Source organism: Lampetra fluviatilis, chromosome 3 (assembly GCF_964198595.1).
Source record: "Lampetra fluviatilis chromosome 3, kcLamFluv1.1, whole genome shotgun sequence".
In the NCBI taxonomy this organism is placed as follows: Eukaryota; Metazoa; Chordata; class Hyperoartia; order Petromyzontiformes; family Petromyzontidae; genus Lampetra; species Lampetra fluviatilis.
In genome coordinates, this window is record NC_136277.1 from 27,352,693 (window position 1) to 27,379,597 (window position 26,905).

Genomic DNA, 26,905 nt, shown 5'->3' on the forward strand with positions numbered 1-26,905 from the left:
CTCTCCTCCCCACCCAGCCCCTCCTTCCCCACCCAGCCCCTCCCTGCACGACGGACACAATAATCCCCTGTAGGCTGGTGTAACCAGGAGGTCCCTACCAGTATTATTTGCATTTGATTAGCTGCTTGATACCAACATCACCACCACTGCCATTATAACGTGTTAAATTATTACAATTCAAACTCTATTTAATAAAATATAGAGTATGTGAGCATGTATGTTAGAAATATGAATGTATTATATTACTGCATATTGCATGAAGCTGGCTCTTTAAACCAAGATTACACACAATGTGAGTGTGTTAGATCATGGCGAAATCATGCTGAGCGTGACTGATCTCATGAGATCTCGTAAGCTGAGCAGGTTTGAGATGAGTTATTATTTGGATAGGAATCTGGCTTTGACTTATCAGGTGTTTTGTGTTTGGGCTGCTAGGTGGCAATGAAATGACAGCAGAGCAACGGATTCTTTAAACCACGTGTGTATCAGCTTTGAGTTATAGCCAATCATATTAATCTACTTTCTCCGGGTACTCCGGCTTTCCTCTAACATGCCAACATTGTTTTTTACTTAAATTCACGGAATTGGTCAAAATATCCGCCTGCAGGAGTGTGGACATTCGGTGGGACTTTCTTGGGTAAATAAAGGGCACTGCCTCTCACGACTCCACTGAAGTTGATGTGCTCTACCACTGAAGGTCACTAATTCATTTCTCCTGGTCTGCCTTGGCAAACACTCTTTGACTGAATTACTTTATTCTTAATAATAATTAATTGAACAGCCCATTGACAATCAACTGCTGTCGGTCGGGAGGACCGTTCTGAACGTATTTCACCACGTTGGTCACGTTGGTTGGTGACGGGGGGTACGGGGGGAACCAGGGTCAGTTCAGGCATTGGCTTGCCATACTCTTAGGTTTTTTCGGTAAAGTCACGTAGGTAAAAAATAAAATTAAAAGTTAATACAAGTAATAATGGAAATAAAATAAAATAAAAAATCACGACGTTTCGGAGGCAACACAAGTCTCCGTCATCAGGTGGGACCGTCACAGCTAAAATTACTGCATCAAGTGAGGAAAATGTATTTAAGGGCTGGTCTTTTATTACTTTTCTTAACTTTTAATTTTATTTTTTACCTACGTGACTTTACCGAAAAAAACCTAAGAGTATGAATCCTTGCAGTCACGAAAGCTTAAAATCTAGAATTGGCTTGCCAGTTATTGTTAGCGATGGCCAGCACATCGAAGTGCGGCTTCCCCAATTGCTATCCGATAAGTCCACGCAAAACAATGTATCCGAGTGACCTTACACTGGCTGGCCAGATCAATGCCGAGCCGGTGGATGGACTTGATTTTATTGGGGAGGGGGGGGGAGTCCACTTGTAACGGCCGATTAATTTTCTCTGACGCTGTTTTGGCTGTTATTTGTTGCAATTACATCATAAACTACGTAATTCCACGTGGGCATTAACATGCACTGCAACGTGCAAAAACAAAGTATATCCTCAGTATACCTACTATAATCACCCAGGAATGTCTGTCCTTAACGCTCGTGACGTCACTCCACATCGACCAGCCCCCCTCATTAATATTCATGAGCAGGCGACGTCCTCCAAATGGACACCCTCCCCCACCCCTGATTAATAATCATGAGCGGGTGACGTCACTCAATATGGAGTACTCCCCCCCCCCTCACTAATAATCATGTGCAAGTGACGTCACTCCACATCAAACAGCCCCCCTCATTAATAATCATGAGCAGGTGACGTCACTCCACATGGAGCACCCTCCCCTCTCATTAATAATCATGAGCAGGTGACGTCACTCAACATGGAGCACCCTCCCCTCTCATTAATAATCATGAGCAGGTGACGTCACTCAACATGGGGGGGCAGGGCGAGACGCCTCCTCCCCCCTCCTCGGCGTCAACTCACAACCGTCACTACAAAGGCAGAACCCTCACGTCACGCGATCTCCGTCACGCTGTTGAGACATCGAAGTAAAAAGGACGTCGTGATGAACAAGGGATTATAACCTTTAAATGAAATAGGTCGGTGTCACCGCGCCCTTACCAAAGACTAGTTAATGAATATTCGTCAAATGTACTTGTACTTCTGATTGTAATTTTTGCAGTTGAGAATGTATGATTAAGACATGAGAAAGTACGGAAGAAAAATCAGTAATTAAATCAATTACATCCAAGATAATTAACGTTCATTAGCATGGAATGCCAAAGGTCCAAGATTATCCAAATGCAGCTGGCAGCCCCAATCAATTCAAGCTGTTTTACTTGGAATTTCTACAGAAAGAGTAATCAGCAAAAGACACCCATTATCATAACTTATCGTAACGATCCCAGTATTGCTATTAGCCTTTTGCCCGTCCAAGGACGGGTGTATTGCAGTAAATGTGAAACTTGCAAGCGAAAAGCAGACCGCGACGTGATATTGCATCAATTCGTGTGCAGTTTGTAAGGGCGCGGTGACACAGACCTATTTCATTTTAAGGTTATAATCCCTTGTTCATCATGACGCCCTTTTTACTTTGATGTCTCAACAGCGCTACGGAGACCGCGTGACGTGAGGGTTCTGCCTTTGTAGTGACGGTTGTGAGTTGACGCCGAGGAGGGGGGAGGAGGCGCCTCGCCCCCCCATGTTGAGTGACGTCACCCGCTAATTATTATGAATGGAGGGGGTGTCTATTTGGAGGACGCCACCTTATAAGGATTATTAATAAGGGGGGCTGTTCGATGTAGAGTGACGTCGCCTGCTCATGATTATTAATTAGGGGGGGGGGTCCATGTGGAGGACGTCACCTGTTCATGATTATTAATGAGGGGGGCTGGTCGATGTGGAGTGACGTCACGAGCGTTAAGGATAGACATTCCTGGGTGATTATAGTAGGTATTAGCTTGTTACTTTAAGTGTTAAAGCCCTCTTTCTCATACGTGGAGGTAAGCCCAGACTTTGCTAGACACTTTCAAAGAATTGCCACTCCAGCAAGTGCCGAGAGTGGCACAATAAATGAGAAGCACACTCCAACGTAGATTATATTTTTTTATCAGCAGTAGCCATGATCAATCCACTACTGGACAAAGGCCTCCTCAAGCCATCTCACCATCTCTCATGATCCCACAATATAATAATCCACCGAGCACCCGTACACGGGCTGATTTCAACACTCCATCTCCCCTCAGATGCATCCCATCCCTTGGCTATCAATCTGTCACCGCCCAAAACTGCTTCACTTAATTATGTTCAAATATATTCAGAGTTACATTTCTGGCCATGACTGATGTCAGTAGTGGGTGGTATCTGAACTGATTCTGGGCCCTCCCTTCACCAACCCACATTGACCAGCACGGTGAAGTATGGACAAAACAACCACCCATGACTAACATGACATAGAGTAGGTCTTCATCCAGCGGGAGATTGACAAAGAGTTGAAAATCACTTAAATTACGATTTTAACTATTTGGTTCGGTATACTGGAGTCTTTTTTTCGTAAAAACCTGTTTCAAAAATGGCGATGGCCTCAAATTCCCCTCTTCTTTGACAATGTGTATTTCTCGGTGACCCCTACAGGCAGGAGAGTAGGTCTAAAATGCCACTGGAGGGGCTCCTACTAACGGAGGCCATTCTCCAGGCAGTGCCATGAGCAAATAACTCCAGGGCTGTCTTCTTTTTCTTCGTCGTGTCTCCTGTCCAACCTCTCTCGTATTTTTCCGTAATTCTGCACAGGCCACTGCTTCCGGTGTTGGCATTGCCAAATATTGAGAAGAGTATTGTGGTGCTGCAGGGCATCTCAGGAGATGATCCACGGTTTACTTAACTGCGTGGTTTGCTTAACTGCACAGGTGGTTTCATTGAATGAATAGAATGTGGAGACAATGTTTCATGTTCCAGCAGTGGGCCTCATCGTACCAATTTTCTGAGAAAACTGTTCCCAAAAAAACACAGTAGTCCTGAAGAAATTACTCTTTCTACAGCCAAATGATTATATTCAGCCCCCCGCAAATGTCACTTGAAACTGGAAATTCAGGAGTAGATTCAGGGCTTAATTTTAGCTGGGCCTACAAGTGTTCGGTCACATGGAAAATATTTTCGCACCCTGGACTCACCACATCCAGTATACCTTTCACTCTGGCTTTGGTGACTTAGTCACGCGTCTACTAAAGTCTACCAGCAGCCGGGAAAACATATTCGGTCAGTAATAAACGTGGCACATTAGGAATGGACCACTCTTTTAATTATTTCCTTGTGCGGCAAGAGGGGAGTAAAGTGTGGTTCTGTGAAAGTCTTGATGTGCTGTGCAGTGCATCAATGCACGTGTGTACAGCAGCATGTGATGACTGAGTTGGGCCTGTAGGTGGCTGGTTATTGAATATCAATCCACTTGTACACCAGTCACGTGGTTAATGGCGACTCGGTTGAAGAATTGCTGTGTGTGACACACGTGCTGTTGCATCTTACAGATTAACCACAATAAATGTGTTTGCCCTCGATTTGGAGCACCTGCCCACGTCCTTCATTTCGAGTGTGCAACATTAAGCTGAGGATAGAGTGATTTGTACCCACTAAGGGGAGCCAAGGGACGCTACTGGAAAATATCACGAATGCCTTAGGTGAACTGGCCCGGAGAATACTGCTCTATTTGAAGAGCCCTTCTCGGCTGGCAGAGAACTGGCCACCACAGCCAAAAGGGTGACCTAATGTATTTAATAAAGCTTCAAACCATGAAGGCGTGATTATGCATCTATCTATATATTCCTTATTTCGAGTAATGGCAAAGCAACTGTTTGGTTTGGCTGGGATTCAGGGGATTAGCAAGACGTTCTCTCCGTGCATTTCATATTTTTAGCCCATAATACTCTTTCATGATTAGGTATCCACGATCTGATGAGAGCCACACAGTCAGGCACAAATAGTGACAGGAAATTTAATGCGTATGGATTGGCATCTTGATGTTAGCCGAAAGCATTAGAGCTTGTTATAAAACATATTGCATTTCAAAACTGACTAATCCTATTGTTAATAGCGAACATAACTTTCTAAATACACAGTGCCAAAACACGCACAGCTTTAAGCTGCCACTCGTGGCAATTCAACAATATTACACAAACCGTGGCACAGAGACAGAACGCCATTTAGGAGGGAGCATGAGATGGTGTCGTGAATGGTAGCAGTATTACAATCAACATTTATGTTGTACTGCGACAATGGCAATTTTGGTTTGTTAAAGGCGCTAGAGCCAAGAGAATGCGAGACTTTCGTGATGAGTGGCTTGATTATCATCTTTACCGGGTGCTCATGAAGCAGGACCAGTCGGGCCAGGCGCACGTGGATAGGGATGGCCAGGCTAGAGTGCTGGAAGATGTTGTACACCTGAAAGGAAACAACAACAACGCAAGCATGAGCTCACCTCTACATGTTGCAAAACACTCAATGCAATGAATGCGTATGTCTCCATTCACATATGTGCCCTGGTGCGGAGCAATTGCGCCGTGGTGAGCACAATGCAATCAGAACCCGGCAACCTTGAGTTCGATTCCCAGCCACGGCTAACATCAGTGGCCAGTGAGATAGAAACAGGTCCTGGGCCTCCCCTAGGACGACTCAGCCTTGTATGTATGTTGAACTTCTTCCACACCATCCTGTACTAATTGGATGTGCGGAGGAAGGAAAACAAACTAAACTCAAAACGCAGTTTCTCAAGAAAGGAGTTTTATCTGCTGCCCGGCGGATGGATTTATACACTTCTGGTGTGGCGTGCAAACATCCGCATTGCAGAGGCAAATGAAGCGGCGAACGGTGCAGACCACGCCGCACCACCTCTGTGCACCGTGCGTGCCCGGGTTCTTGCCAACAGCACTTTGCCCCAAAAATCTATGAAGCTATACAGGGGCACTTGTGTCCTCGTACATTTACAGGAAATCGTGAGCGCTAATTAAGGCTGGCAGTGCACCTGCCTCTGGGTATAACACCTGGCCACATTTGTCTCCTCCCCAGTGTGTGTGCTGACAGTGTTGCGCTGACATTGACACAGCGCACCAGACGAGATTCTACTTATGGAGGGGGGGTGGGAGGGGAAGCCCAAGGCTGTTTCGGATTCCAATTTCCACTCGCGTGGTGAATCGTGAGCAAAGGATTTAGCCTCGGATCGCAGCGTAATAGATGTTTTACGAAGCAACCCTGCAGCATCACCTCGTTAATATGGTGGAGGGGCATACACAAACTCTGATGGAGGGGGGAGGATAGTCACTGTTAAACAAACTTTAAACCGATGCTAAATGCTTAACAGAATCAGAAACAAAATCGTCTGCTTTGGACTATTGCACATTCTGTCCTCACTCCCATCCCCTATGTATATCAGGGGGAAAAAACATCACTGGTGTTAAATATTGTAGCAAGAGTTGTTGACTCGACTCTAAATAATTTTGAAGGGGAGCTGAACCTTCAGAATGGAGAGGGTGGGCTAACTCCCCCCACCCCCACCAATTCAGCCCTACGGGTCTATCGCTAACTATTCCTCTTTAAATGGGTCCATTTGGACGCAGTGGGAAATCTCAGACAATCTGCTCATTCGTAACGACCAGGCATGCCATCAAAGTGTTTTCAGAAAATTCTGTCGGGTTTATCCAATCGGGAGATTCGGAGGGAGGCACATGGGACGTAAATATTCGCAGTCCCTTTAGATCCTGCTCGAAAATAAAATAAATAAAAACAAACCCATCAAGAGTGATAATTTTTTTAAGCCAGATAAATCCTTACAATGTTTCTGCCAACAAAAAGAAATTGTATTTTTTTAAAACTTATTTTTGTTTTACAAGCCATCGCCAGAAGTACACATGTACGCGCACGTGTACGCACACATCAGCGCAGATCAGACAGAGTTTGAGGGATCGTGCAATCTTTCACTTCATTGATGTATTTTTTTTTAAAGCCCCTGAAAGTTGGGAGTATTAATGAGTCCGCACCACAATTGGTCGATCGGCAGGGCACGTGTGCGGTGGGATAAGGTATGGGAATACCAAACTATTTCATGACATGTGACAGGGTGTGGAAGAGTAGTCCAACATGTATGTACCGTATGCAGCCAACCATGCTAATCGGAGGTGCGGGGGAAGGACAACAAGCTAAAATAGCCTCTCTAAACGATTTCTAGAACTCTCTCTAGCCAAGGCCCTTTCACCAACAGTGGCGTGAACAAGCAATTTCAGGGCTGCACCTTTACCTCTACCTTTAAAATCACATCACAGCTGCCAAATGAGCAACGTCCACACAGGGTTACGTGGTGCAAAAACAAAGACGACAAAGATTGCTCCACCTATAGCCTCAACAGACTTGTGGGGCGAGCGCTGTTAGCGAGCACCTATGAAGGCTGGAACGGCACACGAGGGGGTGGGTGGCCAGTACCACGCCTTGCCGCCTTTGTATCCCGAGCAGCAATATTTACACACCACACACAAGCACTCATTGTGAGGCTGAGTCGACCTAGGGGAGGCCCAGGAACGGTTTAAACAATCGTCACTTGGCTTTGACTGTGAGCGCGAAGCGCAGCGCGCAAACCATTGCACGAATGCAAACAAAAAAAACGTAAAAAAATACCCCATATAGCCTCAATAGACTGTTGGGGCACGTGTTGTTAGAACATCAACTGCCATTCGCCACTAAGTGGCGGTGACGTCACCATGGCGCTTGTGCCAGGCTACGTGCACGTTGAGGACACGGGGTCAGACACAGGTGCCACGGGTCGACTGACTGAGAAGACTGGCTGATGCACCACCTGTGGGGGCCCCTACTGTGCCACACAAAGACAAAGATCCCCTGTATAGCCTTAACAGACTGCAGGGGCAAGTGCTGTTCGTGAGCACCTATGAAGGCTGGAACGGCACACTAGGGGGTGGGTGGCCAGCACCACGCCCGACCGCCTTTGTCTCCCCCAGTGGCGATGTTTACACACCGCACCAGGTACTCATTTGAGGCTGAGTCGACCTAGGGGAGGCCCAAGACCGGTTCAGATAATCGTCACTGGGTGTTGGCCGTGAGCGGGAATCGAACTCGGGTAGCCGGGTTCATGGCGCAGCGTGGCGCTAACCGCCGCACTACGGCCACACAGACACACATGCCGCCGCCACCGCCGCGAGACACACCATGCTCATGACGGTGAGCAGCAGCTTGGTGCTGCCCTCAGTGCCGTGTTCTTCCACCACGTCCCTCGCCGCCACCACCAGCGTCTCGACGGCGTACTCGCGGGCCGGGGGCCGGATGGCGTTCCGTCGGCCGCGTGGTCCCACCTCCTGCGTGGCCCCCCTCTCCGTCTTCTTGGCTGCTCGATCGGCACCGCGAGGAAAGAAGGGAACGCAGCAACTGCGGTGGAGTGCGCGACGTCCGCAACCGTCGACGGTGCTGCCCTGGCCCGCTGCAAAGTGTGACCTGTGTTTTGATTTAGTGTGCTGATCTTAAAGGTGCATTGAAAAATTCTAATACTCCGATTGATGCTCCTGCTGTTGGTGTGGAGTGACTCATGCAGCCAGCTATGGCTGCAGGGTTTTGGTAGTACATGTTGTTTATGGCATTTATTGTGAAAATTCTGTCACAGTTCCTATGATTACTGTTTCATTGCTTTCATGGCTTTATTTTGGTGATTTCGAAAAGTGTATTGGTTTAGCCATGTTTGTTTGTTGTAGTACAGAGTTAGACTGATGGCCTTAATCTAAGTTGTCTTGTGGTTGTTGTTGGTTGTTTGACTTGCATCCCACTGGGATTTTTGCACACAGCGTTGGTGTACGGTGATTTTTTTCTGCAATATTTTGCTGTCTTTTCTTGGATTTTCTGTTTGCACTTAGTCACATATTCACTTTAAGATGTTTTTTGTTCATGTTTTTTGTTTGTTGCGGTTGCACCCGATTCAAGAGCCGAATGGCTCACAGTGCTATACCTAATAAATGAACTTGAACTTGAACGTGATGCGGAGAGCGGCGATAGCTTCACGGTGTGGAACGAGCTAATTTTGTACTTGAATGGGGAGTAAATTGGTAAACGTGGGACTATGTAGCGTGGTGGTGGCTTGCGAGCACTGGAGTTTGAAAAACCCTGACGTCACCTGTTGTATTTAGCCAGCATAAACAATTCAAGTTCATGCTCCCAAGGCCAAAAAAAATGCCAGCCCCCACTATTTTTCTAAGTTTTTACGAAATGTTTTGTGTCTTTATTTCACGGCGTGTGTATCTCAACAAAAAAATAAAGCCCTCTCTATATTGCCTCACGTAATGGCGTGACCTTAAGTGCTGGTAAGTGGAACCACTTCAAGCAGTAATGAGGCAAACTCCATTGGGATCGCAATAATTACGGGGGGAAAATCCAGCCTATGCCGGAGGAGAGATAGGTACACTGCCCCCCTTTCTTGATCTAGGATTTCAGGAAGTGACTTCAGTTTGTTGTATTTATAATTAGCGCCAAATTTGTTTTTTTCCCCAAAGCATTGTTTAAGCTGAATATACAGTTTTTGTTACTGCAGGTGGTTTTGTTATTTTGCCCCGAAGTGAGAATTCAGGCTGACAGCCAAACCTGCCCACCACCACCACCCACCCACCCCAAAACACCTTCCAGAGAATGGAACTACTCTACACTTACCTTAAAGTTGGTTTTGAAACGTAACTACTTTGGCAGCATAAGCGTGTCTAATTTAAAATGCATTAATGCTGGATTAAACTAATCAACATGGGTTTGAAAGAAATGAAAGAAACATTTAAATATGAACAGAAATTCGGTGTACAAAGGAAACATAATATGCCTGTAACTATTGCTGATCAATCCACCCTGCTCTTGTGGAATCGATTCAAGAATCTACGTAGCATATCCAGTGGCTGTAAGGGTCACGTGAACCTGGTAAACACAGTACAACATTTTTCACGAATTCAATATCGCCTGCATTATCCTTATGACGGATGTACCTTGAGCGTCAGAATCAGGGGCGGTTTCTTCATTAGGGCGATTGGGCGACGCACCACCAATGTCATTCAACCAAAGAGTCACGCTAGCCGTCACTGTCAGCCTCTGGATATAGTCCAATCAGCGTCATGTCACGTTCTGTGGAGTACCGCCTCTTTTTGGGCGATTTCCCTCCGGCTGAGAATCGCCCCGAGTGGCCCCATAGACTTACATTCAAAGATGTTTTTTTTCGAACGGGGGCGCTGCAATGCATTCTCTATGGCTTCCGGGAGGGCATGCACTAACGTGCTTACGTCATCATACGTGCTAACGTCATCATACGTAAGCACGTTTCATCCAACAATATAATTTATCGCCACCTAGTGGAATCTTTAATAAAATAAACTTGAGTGGTTTGTTTTAATAGTGAGTATATAAACAAACAAGATGTATTGTAAGAGTCACTTTATTTTTCATTAATATTAAAGAAGTGAAGTTGCCTTTACATGCTTAAGCTGTTAATTTATTCATTGCATGGGTGGACCTTATCAATCATCCAGACATTTGCCCCCCCTGAGAGATTTTGCAGGAGCCGCCACTGGTCAGAATACATTTTCATCCATGGATCACTTCACTCAGCGATGAATCGCTTCGGGCCACAGTGGTTATTCTGTGAATTCGTTTCAATCACAGTGCCTCATTGTAAAGCTAAAGTACCGTAATCTTGAAATTGGAGACGGAAAAATAATTCCACGTCGTACATCACAAAAGTCAGTTGTTCTTGTACAATGCCTTTTAAACTGTCCAAAAAATAAAAACCCATAAATTGCCACAGCAAATTGTGCAAGATAGGCACCATATGCCAGATGACCAACCGAGTTAAGTAATAGTGAGCAGCTTTTGCCAAAAATCCCTGCCAAGTGTTGGTAGTCTACCCCAATTGTCCCATTCTGTTAGCATTTGTCCATCTCCCCCACCCCACCACCCTCCAAAAAATATGGTTATGTGGCAAGTATGACAGTCACTAACTCTAACCCTTGACTCATTCACTTTAACCTCTCACTCCAACGCTCGCTCCGAATTATAAACGTGCCCCCCCCCCCCCTGTTGAGCCCTACGTGTACCCTCGAGTCTAACCAATCCATGCGCTGGGAAAGAAAGAGGAAAACTCTCACCGCAATGGGGTCAAGCTAATCACGATGGGGTGAAATTCCAGCTGAGCTCCGGCATGCACGGACAATCATCAAGAACCTGAAGAATCCTAATTGATTCATTACGACCTCCACTAAACAAAAAAAAATGCTAACAACATTTCTTGCCCTGAGGGATTTGCCTTTTGCCTAATTCCCGAGTAAAGAAACATGATCCGTGTAAAATATTTACGTAATAAAGTGCATCTTTAATATCAGATTGATGAAACTGAGGCTCTAGGGGGGTATGTGACAAAAAAAACAAATGTCATCTCTCCTTTGAGACGATGCCCTGGACGTGATAGAATTTAGAGATTTGCATGCGTTGTGAGGAATCAATGTGTGTGCGTGGATGCGCTGTCCTACAATAAAATAATCTCCAAAACATATTCCCGATGACTGGTCTCATAAATGCGTTGTGTTCTTGAAAATGAATTATAAGGCTCCCAAGTGTGTTGTGAATAAAAACAAAACGAAAGCTAATAACGGAAATGGGTATTGGTTTTTGCGGCCGTACATGTTGTTGGTCCATAAGCTTGGCTAAGATTGCATGCATTGGAGGTGACTGCTTGACTCGAAGGCCAGAGCACTGAGGTGACATCACTGAGATCTGGCAATGTTGAGTCCACATTGGCCGCCCGTGATAAAAACTGGGGTCTCAAGTGGAGTACGTGGTGTGAGTGAGCCTGGTAACCAATGACTGCACTCAAAAACCCCATCGTAATACTTTCATTTCCCCCCCTCCCTTATTTTGGCAAAATTCCAACTTCGAGTATTAAATATGATCAGTGCGTGATGAACATTTCTCTGCAGCGAGAACACATGTGCAAGACGAACACCCCCTAATAGTTGGACGAAAAGGTCCCTTGAGATTTCAGAAGTAGTTCTAAGATATCTCCTTCCGTTGGCAATTCTCTGACACCGCAAAGTTCTGGATGGATTCTTCCTTTCATGACATGCTCCTCTTAGCACAATGGGAATACAATTTGGAGAAAGAAAAAACATGTTTTTCAAATACGTCTGATTTTATTTCCCCCCAGTTGTATGCTGATTGTGCTATCAGCCTCGTGTCATGAGATCAAGTATACGTTCGGACCTCCCGCAGAGCAGTGCAACGTTTCGTGTTAGAGAACGGCCCACATGAACGGGCATCACAGCACCACATTCGACATCTATTCAAGTGACCTCTGGTCAACACAATAAACAGCAGCGCTGTCACACCCATTCTATATTTGAGAGTAAATATTCCTCATATGAGAGTCACAACGCTATCTTTTTTTTCCTCCATCAGAACTGGAATTTTAAAGACATTTGAGTGCAAATCCAAACGATCACGTGGTTTCTTTCGGTGACATTACTGGTGACCAGACCGCGACCAGACACGAAACAAAACTTGTTATATTTTTAAAAAGAGTCACGTGTGTGCACGATGCCAACAACTCAGCACATCACTTGCATTTGAAAACCGAAATAGGCTCGAAGCAAGCCCGATTGACTTGGCAGCGTGGGCTAAGTGGCTGGCAGGCAATCTGGAGCGCCATTGCTCAGCTCCTCTCTTGGCCAAAACCAACACGGTGCACACATTCAATTGGAAAATGCTTTAACGATCTGGGCATCGAATGTTTAGAGTCAACAATATATTTTCGTCGGGTAAAGCTGGTGGCTCTGTTTCGAGAAATTGGCAGTGCTATAAATGCGCTACATCTCCAACACAACACGGGTTTAATTTCCATGCGACTGCATGTTAGGCATGCGATAACTGAACTCGTCCTGGAGACAATCCCACTTCACGAACCCACGGTGGCCAGCCTGCTAGAGTCAAATCAAGAATGGTAGAGTATGGTCAACCAACCCCCACAACTGAAAGCTGTGGGGGGGGGGGGCGAGGGGGGGGTGCGGATTGACCTTCATCCAGCAGTGGCTTGATAAAGAGCCGACATTTTTTAACGTTACCAACTAAGTTCACAATTTGATTCAAGAATCAATTGAATTTCGATTTCAGACTCTGTCTTATCGACAGACCTGTTCTTCACCTGAGGACGGCTGCTTGCATTGTGGCCGAAACGTCGTGAGAATTATTGTATTATGTTTTATTTTTATCATTTTATTATTTCCATTCTACGTGACTTTACCGAAAGAACCAAGAAGAAGAATCAATTGATTTATAGCAGCGGTGAATGTAGCACCTCTTGCGGCTGCAGGGGTCACATTCATCCATTATATTTGTTTTACTTTATCTAGCGGTGCAGGGAGAACACCCGTTCCATTATAGGTGATCTAATGCTTCAAAATCCATGCAGACAACTCAGCTTATCATTTGCTGCACTACCGCCCTGTGGCGCATCAGTACCCCCAAGCAACTGCTCAATTGAAGAGAGTGTCTCTTTGCACATTTACAGCGGTGTAGGGTTTTCGATGTTTTGTTTTTTTGCCGCTTGACAAAAAACCCACAATGTACTTATAACTTGCGTCTAGGCAAGGCTTCGCATTTGCGGGGACGGGTAAAGCTCTCCGATGTTAAATTTCAATTTAAAGCTTTCGTGACTGCAGGGATTCATCTTCTTGGTTCTTTCGGTAAAGTCACGTAGAAGGGAGATAATGAAATAATAATAATAAAACATAATAAAATAATTCTCACGACGTTTCGGCCACAACGCAAGCAGCCGTCCTCAGGTGAAGAACAGGTCTGTCGGAAAGACAGCGTACGTAACTTTACCGAAAGAACCAAGAAGACTCTCCGATGTTGTCTGATGTTTCGCCCCACGTGCCGAGAGATTTCTCAGAACTGAGCGAAACGTCGCAAGTCTTGCAGGACAGCACGGCGGCACAACCCGAAAGCACATGGGAGGGCTATCTATGCACCTTTGTTTCACGTTTCTGACATACTAGGCGCTACGTATATGTAATGTGTGTGCGTGTGTGGCTATGAAAGGCAAGCCACTTTGTTTAGCTATCATTTGTGGCCAGGTCACTTCTGAAAAAGAAGCTAATGGCTCAGTGGGCTTTATCTGGTAAAATAAAAGTTGCCCAGTTTTTTTCCATGATTTGCTTAACCTTCCTATACTTTGCACTCCTATCGTGTTTTTTTTTATATTGTTTGTTGTAACTTTCTGACCCGCTCCAACTGGGCATCTGTGAAAAAGAGCTTCATAGCTCATCGGATTTCTCCAGTATAAATAAACGTTTCTGTTTCAATGAGGCTACTGCCAAGGAAGAACAGAGCAGCCCCCAATGCTTGCGCATGGCTTAAAGGGCTGTGCACGTGCAAGGACTTGGAGCTCTTCATCCGCCGCTGGATTGACTCAATGACACAACCTCCAGCGGGACAACGTATGCGGGCGGGCGGGAGGGAGCGGGCGGGAGGGAGGGAGCGGGCGGGCGGGAGGGAGCGGGCTGGAGGGAGGGAGCGGGCGGGAGGGAGGGAGCGGGCGGGAGGGAGGGAGCGGGCGGGAGGGAGGGAGCGGGCGGGAGGGAGGGAGCGGGCGGGAGGGAGGGAGCGGGCGGGAGGGAGGGAGCGGGCTGGAGGGAGGGAGCGGGCTGGAGGGAGGGAGCGGGCGGGAGAGAGGGAGGGAGCGGGCGGGAGGGAGGGAGCGGGCGGGAGGGAGGGAGCGGGCGGGAGGGAGGGAGCGGGCGGGAGGGAGGGAGCGGGCTGGAGGGAGGGAGCGGGCGGGAGGGAGGGAGCGGGCGGGAGGGAGGGAGCGGGCGGGAGGGAGGGAGCGGGCGGGAGGGAGGGAGCGGGCGGGAGGGAGGGAGCGGGCGGGAGGGAGGGAGCGGGCGGGAGGGAGGGAGCGGGCTGGAGGGAGGGAGCGGGCGGGAGGGAGGGAGCGGGCGGGAGGGAGGGAGCGGGCGGGAGGGAGGGAGCGGGCTGGAGGGAGGGAGCGGGCGGGAGGGAGGGAGCGGGCGGGAGGGAGGGAGCGGGCGGGAGGGAGGGAGCGGGCGGGAGGGAGGGAGCGGGCGGGAGGGAGCGGGCGGGAGGGAGGGAGCGGGCGGGAGGGAGGGAGCGGGCGGGAGGGAGGGAGCGGGCTGGAGGGAGGGAGCGGGCGGGAGGGAGGGAGCGGGCTGGAGGGAGGGAGCGGGCGGGCGGGAGGGAGCGGGCGGGAGGGAGCGGGCGGGCGGGAGGGAGCGGGCGGGCGGGAGGGAGGGAGCGGGCGGGAGGGAGGGAGGGAGGGAGCAGGCGGGAGGGAGCGGGCGGGAGGGAGGGAGGGAGCAGGCGGGAGGGAGCGGGCGGGCGGGCGGGAAGGGAGGGAGCGGGCTGGAGGGAGGGAGCGGGCGGGCGGGAGGGAGCGGGCGGGAGGGAGCGGGCGGGCGGGAGGGAGCGGGCGGGAGGGAGGGAGCAGGCGGGAGGGAGCGGGCGGGAGGGAGCGGGAGGGAGGGAGGGAGGGAGCAGGCGGGAGGGAGCGGGCGGGCGGGAAGGAGCGGGCGGGCGGGCGGGAAGGGAGGGAGCGGGCGGGAAGGGTGGGAAGCCATCAGCAGACAGCTGCAAACCAACTTGTTCAAACTTGAAAGAAAACTTTGGATATACTGTTCACCCTGTGCAATTCTTTATATTTTGGCCCGATGTGAAAAGACGACCGTAGTAAATATAGTGTAATGAGGCCCAAACTTTTCAAATTGTTTGGCCATGGGAGACTGGAAAGTGATGCAGTATGTGTGTGTGTGTGGGGGGGTGGGGGGGGGCGGTATTGCAGCAGTTAACGCGCTGCACTACGAACCCAGTGACACAGATTTATCATGTGAACCGGTCCTGGACCTCCATTAGATCGACTCAGCTTCAAATGAGTACCTGGTGCGATGTGCAAACATCACAACTCGGAAGACGAGGGCGGCACGGTGTGGTGCTGGTCACCCACCCTCCCGTGTGCCGTGCCGGCCTCCATTGGTGTTTGCTAACAGCACTTGCCCCAAAAGTATGTTGAGGCTTTCCAGGGGATTTTTGTCCATGTCTCTATACATGTATATGGCAGATACAAATATCTTCTATGTAATAGGGAGCAGTTGATTCGTGCACTACAATCACAATTGCACTCGATCAATTCTAAGCAATGACTACCACTGTCAAATAGGTAGCGGAACTTGACTGAGACTTCTCCTAGATCAACCCAGCCTTAAATAAGTACCTGGTAGGTTGGTACACTTTGATAGCATCAATAAAGGGGGGTGGGTGGCGGGGGGACGAAGGCGTTTGCTGCCGGCTGCCACACCACCAAGCTTGAGGTTCCATGATGTGCAAACATCATCGCTTCACGATGCATTATTCTCAATGGGGATCTTTGTTTTTGTAGGTGTGCGCGTGTGTGTGTGTGTGCGTGTGGGAGCGGTAGTGTAGTGGTTAGCGCGCTGCACTATGAACCCGGAGACACGGGTTCAATTCCCGCTCACGGCCAACACCAGTGACAATTATCTGAACGGGTCCTGGGCCTCCCCTAGGTCGACTCAGCCTGAAATGAGTACCTGGTGCGGTGTGTAAACATCGCCACTGGGGAGACAAAGGCGGTCGGGCGTGGTGCTGGCCACCCACCCCCTCGTGTGCCGTTCCGGCCTTCATAGGTGCTCGCTAACAGCACTTGCCCCTACAGTCTGTTAAGGCTATACGGGGATCTTTATCTTTGTTGTGCGTGTTCGCACGCTACGAACTCCGTAAGCCAAGTTCGATTCATGCTCACAGCCAATACCAGTGACGATTATCTGAACTGGTCCCGTGCCTCCCCTAGGTCGACTCAGCCTCAAATGAGAACCTGGTGCGATGTGTAAACATCATCACTTTCGAGATAAAGGCAGTCGGTGTGGTGCTGGCTACCCAACCCCTGGTGGGCCCTTCCGGCTTTTATAGCTGCTCGTGAACAGCACTTGCCCCAGCAGTCTGTTGAGGCTATAATAAGGGGGGTCTTTGTCTTTGTGTGCGGCGTATGCTCGCGTACTTGGGATGATCTTGCAGTATTTGCTGGAGGACAGGCGGCGAGGCCAGGATGCGAGCTTCATCGATCGTCGCGCTCGCCCAGAGCCAGCCCGCGCCTCCGGCGTGACAGGCTGTGAGAGATGAGACACAGAGACGGATGAGGTGCAACCGGTGTCTCACAACGACGAAGTGTCCTGGACAATACGCAAGTGCGGTCACGTTTCACGTTTTCCAAATAAAAAAAAACATTATCCGTGATGTCCACGTATTCTCCTTGGGGCAGTTCCTTGCCGAGGCAGAGAGACGCTTGAGAACGAGCCGTGCGCACACCTGAATAGCCCTCGCACTGAATAGGAGCGCCCATCACCAGCCGGGTGCTCGGTGACGAGACAGCCAGAATGTGCCCCCTTTCACCAAACCCGCGTGGTCACGTTCGCACTTCTTGGGTGGAGCAGTGGCATCGCAGTAGATCAGGCACTGCGCTACAAACCCGGCGACCCGAGTTAAATTCAAAGCCATGGCTATAAAAATTAACCCGTAAAAACAAAGTTTTTCACTATAAATCCTTTATATGCGTGGCGGCTAGAGTCCTCTCGTCCTCTGGCTTGAGATGGCTGCCACCTATGGGTCAGATGATTGCCTGCCACCATTAAGCAATTGGTAATTAAATATAAAAAAAATTTACCTAAAAAGTGTAAAATTTTGGAAAAAAATTTTCACGAAAATAAATTGTCACGCACAACGAGTCTGTGTGCAAAATGTCAGCTCGATTGAATTACGGGAAGTGGGTTAAAAAACGACCGAAAGATTTGCACGGTCGTAAGCGCGCAAGCAAGCAAGTGAACTTAATATAAAGGATTTAAAAATGAGTGGTGAGCGGTGTTATAACTGGTACTGGGCCGCCCATTAACCAACGTGCACTGGCCCACGTGAAGTATGGTGGCAAACAAACCCCATGACTGAGACTACATGGGGAGGGCCTTCATTCATTCGAAAATTAACAAAGGGCTGCAATTTGTTTTAAACGTACTTATTAGTTTGTATAAGTGTAAGAGATTTAAGTTTGGTCTTATATCTTTCCGTTAGCAATAAAAGAGCATGTATCATTGTGTTGTCACTTAAAAAAAGACACCGAAGAGCTAACAGTATGCATCCAAAACCGGCGTTCACGTGTTCCGATGCTCAAGCGTGAGCATGGCGGTCAATGTCACTATCAGCAGTGACGAGCGTGTTGTGGAATTTCCGTACTGCTATGCCAGAATAAGAAAGTTTTCAATCAGTGCATGCTGACATCCGTGATATCTGGATCAGGAACAGGCGAAGCTAATGGATAGTGACAAAGAAAAAAAACACACAAAAGTTGCGATGTGCACGAAGAAGCGCAGAGGAGATGCACTTATGAGACGACGATTAAAACACGTGGATCAGGAAATTGACACAAATCAAATACATGACATTGACTTTTGACTTAAAACTTTCGTGACTGCAGAAAATCATATTCTTTGGTTCTTTCGGTAATGTCACATGGATAGAAAAAATAATAATAAAAATAAAAACCACAACGTTTAAATCGCAGTACCGCTTGTGTTGCAATCGAAACGTCGTGGTTTTTTTTATATCTACGTGACTTTACCGAAAGAACCAAAAAATATCACATTGACTGTTGAGGAAAGTAATGAACTTCGACAGGACCCATCACTAGAAGGAGATGATAGCCGACGGACAAGGCTGGTGTCAGAATTGTAGCCAATGGAGGAAACACGTTTGAGTTGATGACCGCCGCGGAGAGCAGCAATGAGGTCGGCTCGCGTGCAGGAGAGACATGAATTGTGGCACTGTGGGCTGCGAGGAATGGCAGTGGTGTGGGCAGGGTCTTTATCCACCAGTGGAGAGACAATGGATTATGATGATAGGTGCTAACCCCTTTAACCGAACCCAGGGCGACGATGGGCTGCGTGAACCCCAGAGGGATTTAACTTCTCTTGTGGTTTGGATGCCCTGCTTCCGTACTGAATTATACTCTGGCACAAAAAAAATATATAACAGGTCAATAAAAATGGCTAACAGGGCGATTGTTTATTTTTACTGCCTCTGACAGACAAGGAAGATTCCACGCTTCAGCCGAATTGCCTTCTTTAGCCAAAACATTTCAATATCTTCCTTTCCTCTCAGTCACAATAACAAAACACCTGTTGCAATTTAAATAACCTGTTACATTATGCATCAGCAAGGGGCAGTGCAGCAAAATCCATCGTTGTACTGTACTATACTCCATTGTCTATGCTCTCCATCTTCGTCAACCCGCACTGATCGGAGTTGTAAGGTCAACTAACCCCCCACGAGCAGCAAGGTGTGGGGAGGCCCTCATCCAGCAGTGGATTGACAAAAGAGCTGTACAATATAATTGAATGTTTAATATGTTATAATGCGGTAAAGCTACGTTTGAAACATCACCACACAAATGAAGTTCTGTTGCGTATAAGGTCAATGGATAGCATCAACTTGATCCAACCAATACCACGTTTAAACAAAATACAGATGTTCATTCGGTCATGCATGCATGGGATTCCCAGGACAATGTAATGCCACTGGCAAAGGGAGAACAAGAGGCTCTGTGGTTTTTGGACGATGCGTTACAGGAATGAAGACCGGTGATGGAAGTTAGGTACACGGGAAGAAGACACATCGGTTGTTTCAAACTCATGATGGTTGGGGGGGAGGATTGAAGGTTCTCTTTCCCAAGCAAAACATCGTTGTCCTCAGAGGTTTTCGAATTGCTCACCTGTGGGTCGTGACTGGGCTTGAAGTGAAGGCCAGACCTCCTGCTCACCAGATGCTGGAGGCCCAGCGAGGCAGGTGCAGCTGGTCCAGCCAGGGGTTCGATAAACAGCTGATCTTCTCCAAGACGGATGAATCCCAGCTGTCGGCAGTGAACAACAAAACATATGTCGAGGGGTGGGAATGGCGGGGGTGGATGCTTTATGTGTTTTCCTGAGCATTGTTTCGTGTCAGTTAATTAGGCGTAATATAATGCGCGTGCAAAGCGCAACATCGAAAAACGTTGCTTCGTAACACGGCACGGGAATTCGAGCCATAAATAGCGAACCGCGTGTAATCTATCCTCTGGCGTGGTCCTATTTAACTGGTTAAATCACCCGCGGCTTAAGCCGTCACACCGCCCATCGTCTTACGAAAATAAAGCAGGTATTTCTCTCCGAGACTGTTGCCGTCGGCCTATTTAATGTCACCTCTTCATCCCAAACACCTCGAGGGACTTGCAGGAAAAAAATTGCGTGGCGCACAACTTCCATCGCGTTACACGGAAGTGTGTAAATCCATTCGCCAGGCAACAGACGCAACTCATTTCTTGAGAACGAATGTTTGTGTTCAGTTTGTTGTTGTTCTTCCTACCCGCACCTCCGATCAGCACGGTTGGCGACGTACGGTGCGAAAGGAGTTCAACATCACGTACACCGATGCAAGCATCTGATTTTTGTTACCAAGGAAAATTTACGTCCATTTGCCAATCCACTGCTGGATGAAGAGCTCCCCCTATGCCGTCATCAGTCGCGGCAGTTGTCAGAACGTGTTGGAGGAACGCCACTGATGTTAGCCATGGCCAGGCATCAAACTCAGATTGTATGGGTTCACCGCACAGTGCGATCTCCACTTCGCCGCGCCCTGCCACTATTGCAATCACGTTAATTAAAATACCACTCTTGAATCCTGGTGCAAGGATATAAGGACTTTCAATCGACATTCCTGTACCTTGGAAGTTAAAATTACAAGGGGAGCAAAATCCGTGCACTCATGGCAAGGTTGCGTTTAAACTAGGGCGCAGAGCCTTGATTTTCCAATCAAGATTTGTTTTTGATCAAGCGGCTTCACCCAGTGAGGCATTAATTTGACCCCCGGGGGTGGGGGGGGGCTCGGCAAAGGGGGAGCCAGTGGGAGACTTCAAACGTATTCCGTTTCCACTTGATCACAGCAGACCGTAGTGTACTTGTTTGTTGGCGGGGGGAAAAAAAGTAGGCTTTACGAATTCAGCTTTCTCCCCGCAAACACAATACATCCAGCGAGCTATATTTATAGCAAAAAAGAGGCCAGGGCATGGGTGAAAACGTACTTCAACAATGTGCGCAATGAGTGTAACATGTATGTTTTGTTATCGCATTATGCGTGGTTATGTCCCAGCTACTTTCTTAGTTAAAAGCGCTCCCGCCTGCCGCTGCACATGGGACACGCGCACGCACACGCACACATCCACGCACACACCCACGCACACACCCACACCCACCCACGCACATACCCACCCACGCACGCACACACACACGCACACACCCACGCACGCACGCACACACACACACACCCACACACACCCACCCACGCACACACCCACGCACGCACACACACAACAACGCACACACACCCACCCACGCACACACCCACGCACACACCCACCCACGCACACACACACCCACGCACACACCCAGGCACGCACACACACACACACCCACGCACACACACCCACCCACGCACACACCCACCCACGCACGCACACACACACGTACACACACCCACCCAAGCACGCACACACCCACGTACACACCCACACACACTCACGCACGCACGCACACACACACCCAAGCACGCACACACCCACGCACAACATTTACCAGGCAGCAAAGGGCTTCTTGAAAAGGCTATTTCAGGCGTCTCCAGCGTCATGAAGCCCTCACTCCACCTTTGATCTAGAAAACCGAGCAAACTAACCCGACATGTTGAATCACCTTCTTTTTTGTTGTGGGTCAGAGCAAAATGAGCGAGTGTGCTCCTGCTGAAGTATAATGCGCCGAGGCAGGAGGGGCAGATGACGGCGATGATGATAACACGATGTAACACAATTTTGTTCCTGGGTAGTAAGTGCTATTTCGTAATTGCTTATGCCTAAAGAGTATAGAAAATGTATATTATTCCCTACAAACTTTGCTTTTGTGACCAGGACAGTGATATTTTAAGATTGTACCTATTTTCAATGAGAAAACGGGTGAATGTGTGTCTTTTCGTTCACATAAAGTCCGAAAAAACTGTATATGAATCAAAATAAACATGTATTTATACCAAAGTAATACAAAATTACTACAAAAATTTTGAAGTGAGTAGCTTTTCGAGATTTGCGATGATACTGTAAATCACTTTCACGAATCAGCCCCCAAATGTAGTCTCCCATTATGTTCTCGTTATACTGTCCTTGGTAGCAGCTTTCAAAGTTCAGCATATCCTGGTGTAAGCACTCGCCTTCCTCCTCCGAATAGGCTCCCATGTTCTCCATGAATTTATCAAGATGAGCATCAAGGATATGGACCTTGAGGGACATCCTACATCCAATTGTGCCGTAGTTCTTCATCAATCTCAACCAGCTCCACATAGTTTTCGACCTTGTGATTGCCCAGGAAGCCACGAACCACTGCGACAAAGCTGTTCCAATCCGCTTTCTCCTTACTAGTGAGCTTTTTGAGGAATTCATTGCACTCCAGGATCTTCATCTGGGGTCCGACGAAGACACCGGCTTTGACCTTTGCCACAGACAGCTTAGGGAAGAAGTCTTGAAGGTACTTGAAGGGTGCCCACTCATTATCTACAGCTCTGACTAATTGTTTCATAAGGCCCAATTTGATGTGCAGTGGTGGCATCAGCACCTTCCGGGGGTTCACCAGTGGCTCCCACTTGACGTTGTTCCTCCCCACAGAGAACTCGGTCCGCTGTGGCCAGTCCCGCCTGTGGTAGTGCGCCTTGGTGTCTAACTCTTTTTGTAGTGATTTTGTATTACTTAAGTATAAATACATGTTAATTTGATGAATATGTTGGTTTTTTCTGACTTCACGTGAACGAATAGACACAAATTCGCCCATTTTCTCATTGAAAATAGATACATTTCAAAACATAACTGTCCTGGTCACAAAAGCAAAGTTTGTGGGGCATAATAGCCATTTTCTATACTTTTTAGGCATACGCAATTACGAAATAACACTTACTACCCAGGAAACAAAAGAAAATTGTTACACAGTGTAATGCGATGATGACGATGCTAATAACGTAACGATGGACAATGTGATGATGTTCGTGACGATGATGACAAAATGTGACGATGACGTTGGTGATGAAAACGTGATGATGATGACGATGATGAAACGATGCAACGACGAGGACGTTGTCGATGATGTGCGACTGATGTTAACGCGACCTCCGTGCTGCCAGCAAGCTGTGGATGCCTCTCGGCACGTCGTGATATCGCTGCTGCCTGTAGAATTATAACGAGGCGAGGCCCGAGGGGCACCCACCCCCCCCTTGCTGTCACGGTCTGGCACTCCCCACAAAGTTGGCGTGGCGCCAGGTCGGGTAGATTTGCTCTCTCTCTCTCGACTTAAACCTGTTGGCTGATATTATTTTAACACGTGCGGCAAATATTCCCTGACAATTACCGCTCTCTCTCTCTCTCGCCCACCCTCGACTCCCCCTCCCCAGCACAGCACATCATCCCTTTGACCCCTATTTTCCAACCTCCAAACAGGCACTCCTACACCCCCATCCTACTCCCCCCCTCCACTCGCTAAAATGACCCTTATGCCTCCCCGCCCCCCTCCACTGCATGCTTGCGAGGTGAATTAAACCCTTGCAGAAGGAGACGTGTCACTTTAAAGGCCTTACTTATCTGGCAGAGGTGTCCAAAATTCACCCTTGCTCAAAACAAAGTTTCCATGGATACAAATACCCGTCGGCTCAATATGTCGTAACGCCTCTCGATGTAGTCTTACTTAGCGTCGGCAATTGCTACGTCAACTTAAGCAAACGCGTTTTTTCTCTCCTCACCAGGCCGTTGCACATATTCAACGTGACCGCGGAGTTGCGCTGCCCATGCACGAACCCGCTGTAAAAGCACAGCTTCTCCTCCTCCGTCAATGTGTTGTGGACATCTGCGACGCCCGAGTTGCTTTTGGCCACGGATCCACTGTCCCTCGACGCCCCCTTTGTCGAACCCCCGTCGCCGCGCGCGTTCTTCGTGGAGGCGCCGCGCCCGCCGATGCGCCTGCTCTGCGGACCTCCATCCTTCCCGGCGTCGGTCGGATCGGGCGCTCCGGCGGCCGAGCTACGCGGGGTTCGGTGGCTCCCGGGCGGCGAGCCTCCGACGGGAGCGGGGTCACGGGCCTCGATCGAGAAGCCCTTGGCGAGGAAGCGGGCATCGCGTCGCAGGATGAGCACCATGCTCCTCCCGAACGGGGAGAGCCGAACGCGCAGCCTCTCCCCCGGCGGCGACGGGGAGCCTCTGGCCCAACGGGCGGCACTTTGGAAGGAACTCGACGGGACGGATCCGGGGCGGGCTGCTGGAGGCGAAGTCGAGTAAGTTTCGTACGCGGAGACTTTGGAGGAGGTGGCTGCAGCATGGCCCTGGATGGTTTTCGCATCGGGGCGAATGCCCTTCTGCGGGCCAACACTGGCAGGCTTTTCTCCAGTTGAACTGGGCTGAAAATGCACCAAGACAGGAGTGACCACGTCAGTCTGATGTCGTTCCAGCATGTTATTCTCCAGCCTCACCGATTCTGCAAAAATGCATACAACATATCACTTGTTATATTTTTTTGTATAATTCAAAGCTCTCTTTATTTAAGAGGAGAAAAAAAAACCTGCCAACCAGCACACACAGACACACACAGACACACACTGGCTCTACAGTACACTTATGGTTTTATTGGAACGAGAAGCACGCAAAGCAAGAATGACAAAATTGCAGGAAGAAATCCCCAGATGAAAATCCAGAGCCGTGAACCGTCAGAACCCAGGCAGCTCGACGCTCTCTGCAGGGTCCTTGTGTTATTGTTATTGTAATAAAATCCTTTATAGCGGAACAGGTGCGAAGGACTCGTGGAAGCAGGGTGGGCCGTTTGGGGTTTAAGACCAAAACCAATATACCCGAGACTAATTTGACAATTTAGGTTTTGTTATTTTATAGAAAATGATCACGTGAATTGCTAATTTGCAACAACAACAACAACAAAAAATGGGGAAGGTGGAGGGGGTTGGGGAAAGAGAAATTTGCACGGTTTTTTCCAGACTGCATACTTTATTTTATAGAACATTACATTGGACTGGAAACGAAAACGAAATTATTTTCGAAGAATGTTACCGTGCCTTAGTTAGGTTCTACGAGCCCCACATGGTTAAATAAACCTTTAAAATCCTCAACAACCACAACTAAAACAATTCCGCATATAAACGTGCATACTGTATGACCGTTGATGCACACTTCTTCTAAATACATAAACAAATATCACAGGATATAACTAAATAATGTAGTCGCAAAATTGATCATTATACCACGATAATTTACTAAACCCAACAACAAACGGGCACAATTGTAAAAGTGCCCGTCCAGTCAAATATAATTGTTTACATGTATATTTTGTCACTGTAACTGTAGGATAAACTTGCAAAGCATCTACAACCCACATAGAACACCATAATCATCATCGCGATCATTCTCATACCTCCAGTGCTTCCACAGCAGCATAAGAAACAGCTGATCCACAGCGGCACGGCCACAGTCACCTGCAGCATGAGCAGCCGAGGGGAACTTCGGACTGGAACTTTCATTTTGCTGAGTTGGCCTTTAAAAATATATTTTAATAAAAGGGAAGGAAAAAAAACCCGCACAGCACAAAGTAAAAAAAAATCAAGCCAAACAACCCCCCTCCTCAAGCCGCAAGAGACTGCGGCAAGATGCTTCTGAGCCGTGCGCTCAAAACTAAATGCACAGCAACAAACTTTTTTGGGACAAAATTACATGGCACTGCAGGAGTTACCACCCTAGAGCAAGCCACCCCTCTTCTTCACCAAGTCCCGCCGCCCCCCCCCAACTCAGCCACCCCTAAACCCTCCCCATTACAGAAAGAGAGAGGAGAGGCACTGCAACATGCGCATTGCACACACACGCACAAAAAAAACATCGTTGAAACCAGGTGCCGTTCTGGAACCCGTGGCGGGCCAGTGTTACGTAAAGATTTCTCGTTTCACCACACACACACATTCCCTCCCACCCATCCACCACCACATACACGTCTGTATTCTTATATATATTCTCTCTCGCTCCCTCACTGATTGTTAGCTAGATAGTGTTGGCTGTACCTTTGGTCGGTAACAAATACAAGTTGGAGCCCCTGCACCCTAACACTTGCTGGCGGAAGGCCCTCCGCTAAAGAAGAGAGTTTCTAGGAGAGAGTTTCTCGCAGAGAGAGAGAGGGAGAACAACCCTCTCGAGGTTATTTCGGCCTCGTCTCGTCTCTCTCTCTCTCTCGCTTCCACGCTGGCAAGACGTCTTTATTTGAGCTAGCTAAATCGGAATTCCCCAGGAGTTGAACTGGGATAGAGCCGTGCATTGCGGTTTTCAAAGGAACGTTTTTAGCATTGAATGAATGACAAAACAGAATATACGTTAAATATATATATTTTTAAATCGTAAATTAGCTATGATCGTTCACTCGCCTCGGTTGCAAGGTATTCAATAGGCACGCCTACAATCTATTCACCTGCTTTTGGTTTAGTTGAAAATGTGAATGTGTAGAATTCACGCTATGAAGTATGTGAATATTCGAACGTATGACTACGTCTTAACATAATGAACTACGTATACTGTACTATACACATAACTTGTACACTGGCTCTTTGTATCCTGTGCTGTGATTATACACTTGGGTGTACACTTTAAACAAACTCACAATGAACTAACAATTAGCCCCCGGGCAGACTCGCCTCTCGAGATGTGCCAGAGTTCTGACGGGCTGTCTGCTGCTCTTAGGCACCCACAGAGCGCTGGCTACGTTCGGTGCGAAAAAAA

General features: G+C 48.2%; 1 protein-coding gene across 1 annotated transcript in view; it reads right to left on the reverse strand.

The window, feature by feature from the left end:
* Positions 1-25,710, reverse strand: part of ADAMTS17 (ADAM metallopeptidase with thrombospondin type 1 motif 17) — an 81,841-nt gene extending 56,131 nt beyond the window's left edge. Inside the window, exons 1-6 of the mRNA XM_078885971.1 lie at positions 25,560-25,710; positions 23,887-24,614; positions 19,799-19,936; positions 17,039-17,147; positions 8,151-8,326; positions 5,299-5,382 (exon numbers count right to left, since the gene is read on the reverse strand). Coding sequence (XP_078742097.1) covers positions 5,299-5,382; positions 8,151-8,326; positions 17,039-17,147; positions 19,799-19,936; positions 23,887-24,614; positions 25,560-25,665 — 1,341 coding nt within the window. The 5' untranslated portion in view covers positions 25,666-25,710. The remainder of the gene's footprint in view (positions 1-5,298; positions 5,383-8,150; positions 8,327-17,038; positions 17,148-19,798; positions 19,937-23,886; positions 24,615-25,559) is intronic.
* Between the last annotated feature and the right edge of the window lie 1,195 nt (positions 25,711-26,905).